The following is a 9808-nucleotide window of genomic DNA, read 5'->3' as shown; positions in this document are numbered from 1 at the left end:
CATCCCCCCCATTCCAGTCGTCGTACTAGTTTCACTGTTGTCCTGTTAAGTTTCACTGTCTGTATAACTGACTTTCACTGCTAGATGCGGGGAAAAAGTCCTGATGTTGGGGATTCCAGAACCAGGGGTCGCAGTTTAAGAATAAGGGAGGGGTAGGCCATTTAGGACTCAGATGAGGAAAAACTTTCTTCACACTAAGAGTTGTGAATCTGTGGAATTCTCTGCCACAGAAGGCAGTGGAGGCCAATTCACTGGATGATTTTAAGAGAGTTAGAATTCAGGCTAACAGAATCAAAGGTTTATGCGGAGAAAGCAGGAACAGGGTACTGATTTTGGATGATCAGCCATGATCGTATAGAATGGCGGTGCTGGCTCGAAGGGCCGAATGGCCTACTCCTGCAACTATTTTCTATGTAACTCATTGTCACCTACCCCACAGCCAACAATGGACCATTGTGGGCTCCACCTTTCCATGGTCAGTGATGCCGGTTTGGATTTGTTCTGTTCAGACCATTTTGTTCTTTACACCTTTCCGTACCCTCTAGTTTGCCACCTCCCCTGACAGGCCTGGACCCTCGGGGTCAGGGCGGGGTCATTCCCCCGTGGGGGTGGGGCTGCACAGGAGGGGGGGGGGGCTCGGCTTAAGGTCACGTGGGCATTGCTGTGGGGGTGGGGCCAGCACCATTGGGCGGAGCCTTATAGACCCTTTGGGGCGGGGTTTGGTCAATGGTCACGTGGCCTAGTAGCTGTGTGGGGGCGGGGCCTAGTCGTGGGGGGCGGGGTCATGCTCCGTTGGGCGGGGCCTAGCTGTGGGGGCGGGTCATGTGGGGGCTTGGCCCGTAGTCACATGGCAGCGTTCTAGGGGCGTGGTTTTGTTCGTGTGGGCGGTGCCAGACTGTGGGGGGGGCGAGGCCTGGCGTTGGGGGGCGGGGTCTAATGGTGGGGGACGGGGCTTGGCCCATGGTCACGTGGTCACATGGCAGTGCTCTTGGGGGCGTGGCCAGCCGGGTGGGCGTGGTTTTATCCGTGTGGGCGGTGCCAGGCTGTATGGGGGGCGGGGATTGGCCCGTGGTCTATGGTGTTTGGTCACGAGGCAGATCGGGTGGGCGTGGTTTTACCCGTGTGGGCGGTGCCAGGCGGGGGTGGGGGGCGGGGCCAGGCCGGCTTCTCGCGCTGTGTGTGGTGGCTGACGCGCTTCCGGCGGGCCCGGTGGAGGGGGGGGGAGGGGCGGGGCTGGGGCCGGGCCGGGCCGGGCCGGGGGCGGGTCATGGCGGCGGGGAGGGGGGGAGAGCGCGGCCCGAGCGGCGCCATGGACAGCCGGCGCTGAGGCGGCGTGTGAAGGAGGGTGAGCGAGAGGCAGAGCGATCGACGGCCGGGCAGCCAGCTATGGAGCAGGCAGCCGGGGCTGGGGCCGCCGTGTGGCTGTGGGCGCTGCTGGCGGCGGTGGCGGCGGGCGGTGGGCCGAGCGTCTACACCAACACCTGGGCCGTGCAGGTGGCGGGCGGGAGGCAGCAGGCGGAGCGGCTCGCCCGGCAACACGGCTTCATCTACCTGGGCCAGGTGAGCGAGCGAGCCAGCGGCGGGACGGGTGGGCTTCTCCAGCTCTTGTCCCCGGCCTGACATCTCCAACTACCCCCGGTCCCATGCTCCATCTCCCGGCTGACACCCACAGCTACCCCCGGCCCTAAGCCCCCGGACAGCCGCGGTCCCGGCTCCGGCCCCCGGTTGACATCCGCAACTACCCCCGGCTTCAGGTGCTCCAAGCCTGGGCAGCACCGTCCACCAACCCCCCCTCACCCCGGGAGAAGTTAGCTTGAGCGATTAATGTCACTCTGAACTTCTAAATTCATGTTAAACTTCTAATAACGTGTTATCACCTCTGACACAAACCCTGAGTTGTTTACTTCCAAGTTAGTGACAGCGATTATTGTCAGTCTAATCTTCCAAAATAATGTCAATCTTGTAATAAATGTGTTTGTAGGATACTGACACAAATCCTGTTGATTTGGTAGAGAAGAAAAGTTACGGGATTCTGACACTAACCCTGAGTTGTTTTGTTAGAAGTCGGTGAGAGCGATTAATGTCCCTGCAAACTTCGAAATAATGTTAAACTTCTAATAACGTGAATTCAACTTGTTCATAGAATACTGACACAAACCCCGAGTTGTTTTGTTTCCTCTGTCCAGTTAAATTGCCACAACGAATTCACGTCGTCACTTTAAATGCCCTTTATTTTTGCAAGAGCCCCTGTGGGAGACATGTTTTTCGCCTGGTTCAATTTGCTCCCCCCTCCCCGTAACACATAATTTCGTTCTGCGTAGAACTGTGACCGAACAGTTCCCTGTTTCTGCATGTTCTCTGTTATTCGTCCTTGTTTGTGACATGTTGTGGCTCTGGAGGAATCATCAGTGAGTAAGGGACTTGCGTGACTGATGATGTTTGAATGTTATGTTCTTCCTACGTTCTAGGGTTGTAATTTGGGTCTTAAGGCATCAGGCTATTAAACACGACAACCTTTAAATAAGCTCTGAATTACATCGATTTGGGGGCATTAGTTTTGTATTTTTGTACTATTGTTTATCTTTATGTATGTGTACATATGTGTGTGTGTGTGTTTATAAATATGTATGTATATATGTGTGTGTGTGTATATGTATGCATGCAGAGATGCTGGTTTAAACCGAATATTGACACAAAAAGCTGGAGTCACTCAGCAGGTCAGACAGCATCTCTGGAGAAAATGAATAGGTGACATTTTGGGTCGAGACTCTTTCCTGACTCTCAGTCTGAAGAAAGGTCTCGACCCGAAACATCGCCTATTCCTTTTCCCCAGGGATGCTGCCTGACCCGCTGAGTTACTCCAGCTTTTTGTGATTATATGTGTGTGTGTGTGTGTGTGTGTGTATATATATATATTGTTATGCTGCTGCAAGGAAGAATTTCATTGTTAAGTCTGGGACATAGCACAATAAAAAACACTCTTGACTCATTCTCTCTTGATTCTTGAAGTACGATGTTGCTGCAAACAGGTGTGTTGTAGTGTCGTAGTTGTCATTTGGGCCAACAAAGTTTGTTCTTGGTGTTCATAATTTTCACCCGCATGTCCTAAGTTACTGTTAGACATTAAAGAATCAAAGACTGAGTGTAACTTCCATTGGCGCTGCAGATTGGGATACACATTTGTTTGAATGTTGATAACAGTTTTATTGGCTAGTGATTAGCTCTAGGAGATTCATCATTTTAAAGTGTTACCTGAAAGTATGACAATGTTCTGTCCTTGTGTGAATGAGTGGTAGTAATGAATTTTTTTAAATTCTTTCTATCAGCAATAATTTTGCCCTCAAATCGTATCTGTGGACAATGGTTTTTCGTAGTTTGGTTTCATTGCCTGTTTGTTCCTTGTGATACAAATGTTGAAAACTCCTCTTCCATGAATGCAATAGAACTGTCTTTGCCAGACTGTAATATGACTACTGCGCCACTAACATGTTGATCAATACTACTTCAGTGTTACGGTAAAGCTGCAGTTTCATATTTTGCCGTACATTTTGTGATCTTCAACAAAAGGACCCAAAAAAAACCATTCCATAGGAGCTTTAATACTTTAAAGCACAGCTATTTGTTTCAAATCTCATGTAAGCCTCAAGGTTATGATAATTCAGATCTTTAAAGTTTCTTAGATATATATTTTAACTACTGTATGTATTTTCACAGTTTAAGATTTGTAATATTATTAAAATATCTCAATTTTTGATTAGGTGTATTTTAAGAGTTTTCTATAAAATATAAATAAATAATTTTAAAATTACTGTGCTGTCAGCTATCCTCGAAGATTTTAGTTTTTAAAGTGCAAATATTTTCATCTTTTGAAACGTGTTCATCCTGAAGTGAGCCAACTGCTTTTTTTTGCTTGTTACACATTGGGTTATTTTATGAGTATGTGTCGCAGAGAGTGACTATTTCTGTAAAAGGTGTATTCTTCATTACATCCATCTTCTGGTCTGAGGGCATCTAAGTCCACAAGGAATTGTAAGGCAATTCACAGCTAGACAATCCTGGAGTACGATGTGGTATGTTGTTTGTGTGGCTGAGAAAATATGGGAGGTAGTGGGGGTCTCGACCAGAAACGTCACCCATTCCTTCTCTCCAGCGATGCTGCCTGTCCTGCTGAATGACTCCAGCTTTTTGAGTCTACACTCATTGTAACATCAGTGACCTTGATACAAGGTTCCGATGGCAGCCCAAAATGAATAAACTGTGCTCTTTTTGCAAATATTCCTGGGAGTTAAGAAGACTTGTCTCTTGTTCTGACTCATCTAGTGTTATCGGTCAGGACTTGTTTAAAGCCAGTGTTTTCCCTGTCTCGCTTTCTGCCAGATAGAGCTGCTCTACGCCCATCTATCTTGAGAAGGCTCCTGATCCGAAATATGGTCTGTCCATTCCCTCCACAGATGCTGCCTGACCCGCTGAATTCCTTCAGTACTTTGTGTTCTGCACCTGTTTAAAGCCAACAGTCTGTAATAACAGGGTGGGATAAATCTGCCGTCACAGTTTTTGTTTGTTTGGAAGCAATGTAACTACACAGAAAAGTTGGCTAGTGTGTTTCTGTTGCAGTTGGATATTTTTGTTCTGGATTGCTATCAGCTCCGGAAGGTCTGGCTTGACCTTTCTTGTATCTTAACTCGATATCAGGCAGGGAATGTTTTTTGGAAATGTTGTTTCTGAAACACACACTGACTGCTTGTGCAGGAGGAAGTGTTTTGCAAATTCCACAACTGGTTAGTTATATCGCAGTACAGTCATCTTCAAAACATGATGCATCCGAAGGTGTACTTGCCATTCTATTGAGTAATTTACAGACAATTAAATAGGATAATTGTGGTTTAAAGTCATTAATAATTTGTGGGTTTAATTGCGCCCAAAGCCATATTTGACCTTGGTAATCATTTAGGAGTGGTTTACTTTTGCACAGTAGGATTGTGAAAAGGCCATTCAGCCTCTTGAGCCTATTCTGTATTCACTGAGAAGTCAAGGGTCATGAATGTTTAATTGTCAAGTGTTCAGACAACGCAATAATGGCATTCTTGCTACAGCTTAACAGGCCTGTAAATGTAATAATATACAGGTAATATATAATACAATAAATTAATATCAGTAATACCAGGTAGTCATAATAATGCGTAGTGCAACTAAAGACACAGTCGGTAGAAAATCATAGTTGCTGTTGTTAGTCTTGTGCTGTGTTCAAGAGCCTGATGGGTGCTGGGAAGAAGCTGTTCTTCAAACTGAAGATAAACACAAAAAGCTGGAGTAACTCAGCGGGACAGTCAGCATCTCTGGAAAGAAGGAATGGGTGACATTTCTGTCTGAGTTACTCCAGCTTTTTGTGTCTGTCTATCTTTGGTGTAAACCAGCATCTGCAGTTCCTTCTGTTCTTGTTCAATGTTCTTGGAAATGGTGATCACCGTTTTCGGGCTCCTGCACCTTCTTCCCGATGGTACCAGCGAGATGAGAGCCAGGATAATGTGGGTCGAGGATAGTGGCTGCCTTTTTGAGGTGGTATTTCCTGTAGATCCCTTCGATGGTGGGGATGGCAGTACCTGTAATTGCCCGGGCAGATCCAGAAGATTCAATTTTGTACAGACACCTTTGCAGTTCACCTAAATTTATTGGCAGTGTTTATCTCAAGTTAGTTACAATTAAATAGTTGTATTGCTTTTCCTTTCTCGGTTTCTACCCCAGGAAGTTGCAGTGTTAATTGATGCAACGTTCAACTAACAAGTAACTTTTTGTTTTTCCTGCAAAGTTTTTGCACTCTGGCCAGCTGAGTCTTCCTGGCATTTTGTTTTTGTTTAAAATGTCCGTTGTTTGGTTGTTTTTTGATGCACATGTATCGTTCAATATATTGCCATTCAGTTTGATCAAGTTCTGATTTGGCAAGTGGCTTTTACTGACTATTCAAAGGTTTAGATTCTTTGAAACAAAATTAAAGATTAGAGAAATAAACCATGAATAGTAGCCCAAATATTGTGGCATGTGGGGTGGGAGGGAATAATTACCTGTCCGGGTGATTATTTGCTTAGTTCATTCTGTACCTGAGTTTACAGCTTCTGGAATGTTTAATGTTAAAACATTGCATGTATTTATAAAGTCCTGAAAGATTAAAATGTCTTGGATTAACTGGAGAGGAAAATATACCTTTGTTAGAAACAATTAAAATCATTGGGTTTTCCTGTTGCCTCTAAACTCTACCATGGGCTAGAACACTGGGCAGGATTGTGCTCACTTAATCATGCACTTCATGTTTGACCATTGCACAATTCCATCCTACCACAGAAGAGAGACACATAGTGCTGGAGTAACTTAGTGAGTGAGGAAGCAACTCTAGATAAAAAGGATGGGTGACGTTTCGGGTCGGGACCCTTCTTCTGAAGTCACCCATCTTTTTTCTCCAGAGAATCTACCTGACCCGCTGAGTTACTCCAGCACTTTGTGTTTATCTTCGTTGTATATACCAGCATCTGCAATTCACTGCGGAACAGCCTCCCATAGCTTAAAGTAACCCACTGTTAATTATGAAATTATCAAATGCTATCTGAGATATTGCGGATATGTCTGCCCATAACTCTGGCCTGAAATCTGTTTACCTGGCAAAACAAATTATTAATTGACTTCATTATTGATTATTGTATATTTATCTGTGTTATTACATTAATTTACCCGTTAAGCTGCAGCAAGTAAGAATTTCATTGTTCTGCTATCAGCACTTATGACAATTAAACACATTTAATTCGTATTCATGTTATCACTGTGGAAACCACGGGTTTGCCTGATCAATTGCTTAATGCGTAAATCGGTATTGAAACTGATGTGTTAGCATTGTCTGAAGAGTGGGTCTTCATTTTTACAAGCATGGATGGAAATAAGTAAAATCGAGCTCTCTAATGCACAAGAAAAGGCAGGATCCAGTAGTAAGTGTCCTGTTAATGTTTGTTGTAGCCAGGACGCACATGCTCTTCTAAGAGCATTTGGAAATTCAACCCTGGATACTGATCATTTCCCGAATGTTAGTGCATGGGTCCAGAGTAATTTGAGACATCATGTGATGTGCAGTGTTTGGAAGGAACTGATAATCTTTTGTACCTTTTGCTTCAGGAAGCCATGCATCACTGGGATTTTCTTCACATGAAACCTTGTTCTTGCCTATTAATGGAGTGGGATTAGTCGACAGTTTCACTGTCATTGTATGACGCAAGTATTCGTGTGGTCATGTTGCGTCCTGTCAGGTTAAAGACTGATCCCTGATAATGCAGTTATCGCTGCAGTGCACTGAAGTACTTAAGTAAAACACCAAGTGCTGGAGTCACTCAGCGAGTCAGGCCGCATCTGTGGACAATAGGTGTAGGCCATTCGGCCTTTCGAGCCAGCACCGCCATTCACTGTGATCATGGCTGATCATCCACAATCAGTACCCCGTTCCTGCCTTCTCCCCATATCCCCTGACTCTGCTATCTTTAAGAACTCTATCCAACTCTCTCGTGAAAGCAGCCAGAGAATTGGGCTCCACTGCCTTCTGAGGCAGAGAATTCCACAGATTCGCAACCCTCTGTGTGAAAAAGTTTTTCCTCATCTCCGTTCTAAATGGCTTACCCCTTATTCTTAAACTGTGGGCCCTGGTTCTGGACTCCCCCAACATCGGGAGCATGATTCCTGCCTCTAGCGTGTCCAAACCCTTAATAATCTTATATATGTTTCAATAAGATTTCCTCTCATCCTTTTAAATTCCAGAGTGTATAAGCCCAGCCGCTCCATTCTATCAACATATGATAGTCCTGCCATCCTGGGAATTAGCCTCGGGAATGGGTAGGTGATGTTCTGGAGAGATTTTAGGCAGAGTCTGAAGAAATGTCCTGAACTGAAACGTCATCTGCCCATTTCCCTCCCCAGATGTTGCCTGACCTGCTGAGTTCCTCCAGCACACTGTTTTTGCTCAAGCTTCCAGCATCTGCAGTTTCATGCGTCTCGCCCTTTAGTTCTTGTTTGGATTCATTTCAAATCTCTGGAGTGAATACAGAAGCTCTTATTGAATATGGAAAAATATATAAATATTTATTTTAGTTGCTCTCCACCCACCCTGCAAATTTCCCATTGACTGTGTTCACTTTCCTGGGTTAAACAAAGCCTGCGCTCATTTCCTGCAACCTCAGGAGTGGTTCCCAATAAAAACAATAGCCACTTTCCAGGAAGGAGATGGTAAGCTTGAAGCAGTGGGCTTCTAGTGTGAGTTGTCACACAGCAGTTGGACAGTAAGCTTGTTTGCAAGTAGTTGCTGCTTTTTGAAGAGAATGTATCTATTGGAGGACTTTAAAACAAAAAAATCATGGAATCGAATATTATAACAAATTATAACCTGAAAAGTAGTATTGCTGCATTTTAAAACAAAAATGGTTCAGATGCTGAATTCTGAAATAAAAACAATGCCAGGGATACACAACCGGTGAGGTGGGGATCAATGGCATGGGAGAACCTGGGAAGTGAGAAACATACAAACTCCGTATAGACAGCACCCTTTGTCAGGATCGAACCCGGGTCTCCAGTGCTGCATTCGCTGTAAGGCAGCAACTCTATCGCTGCTCTACTGTGTCATGGATCTGAATGGGAAGGGACTGGACAATGGGAGAAACAATAGTCGAGCTGAAAGAGAATTTCTTTTGAAACAGAGCAGGCTGAAATTAAGGCTTTCTTAATGTTACGTAATTGGCAATGGGCATGCGGGCCACTGTACCCATGGCTTTAATGCGTGATGTTTAAATCTAGCTCAGCGTACAGTCATCATTAAAGTTTGCTAATTGTCAGTGTCATTTTTCTCCTATACTTTGACAATACTTCCACTGTGCAGCTCTGCAGATTTGAAAGTATCAATTTCACAGGCGGATGAAGTGTATTGATATCCGCAAGCTGTAACATGTTCTATTTGAGGTCATTTGGTTTTATATTGTCTCATTAGCAATAACCTTGCCAGCGTGGCTGTAGGGAGAATATTTCCTCATGTAGCAGAATCTAGAATGGGGCCACTGTTTAAAGAGGGTTGCTCATTTAAACTGAAATGAGGCCCATTTTGTTTTTAAGTTATAGCGTATGGAAAACAGGCTCTTTGGCCGATTCATCTTTGCCATCCAAGCTAGTCCAAATCGCACGGACCCAGCAAATATCCCTCTAAACCTTTCCTATCCATGTACCTGGCCAAATGGAGTTTGCAGCCTTTATTCCAGAACCTTTTGGAATTCCATTCCTCAACGACAGTGCAAGCGAGCCTGACTATTTAAAAAAAAATTTGAGGCAGGTGATCTAATGGTTCTGGGGAGAGATAGGAATGTGGAGATTAGTTTAGAGTTAGACATATAGTGTGGAAACAGGCACCAGCCTACCGAGTCCACACCGACCAGCAATCACCCTGCACTCTGTACAGACGGCACCCGCAGTCAGGATCGAACCCATGCCTCTGTGCCACATGCCGCCCACCGAGTTGAGGCGACCGGATGGTCATTAAGTGAGAAGCAGATGAGCAGCAAGTGGTAAATCCCTGTACCTCGTGCTTTTGTTTCAGTTCAACCCCTCAAGTGCCCCAACCTACATCAGAAGCAACACAGATCAGAACCACATCGCAGTCTTGCAGAACTCAAAATAGCCTCTCCAGACGTGACTTTACACTGGCTGGGGAAAGCATATTGCTGACAAAGGGAAACTGTCCTCTGTTAAATAGATACAGTAGCAGTGTGAATGTCCATCAGTGCACGACTGTTTGAAA

General features: G+C 45.0%; 1 protein-coding gene across 1 annotated transcript in view; it reads left to right on the top strand.

Annotated features, from left to right (window-relative positions):
- Nucleotides 1-1288: 1288 nt before the first annotated feature.
- The window catches only part of furina (furin (paired basic amino acid cleaving enzyme) a), a 107675-nt gene continuing 99155 nt past the window's right edge, over nt 1289-9808 (top strand). Inside the window, exon 1 of the mRNA XM_055662599.1 lies at nt 1289-1560. Within this exon, the coding sequence (XP_055518574.1) occupies nt 1387-1560 (174 nt within the window). The 5' untranslated portion in view covers nt 1289-1386. The remainder of the gene's footprint in view (nt 1561-9808) is intronic.

The sequence above is a fragment of the Leucoraja erinacea genome, chromosome 36, assembly GCF_028641065.1.
Source record: "Leucoraja erinacea ecotype New England chromosome 36, Leri_hhj_1, whole genome shotgun sequence".
Lineage (NCBI taxonomy): Eukaryota > Metazoa > Chordata > Chondrichthyes > Rajiformes > Rajidae > Leucoraja > Leucoraja erinaceus.
This window is presented reverse-complemented; position numbering and strand designations above follow the sequence as displayed.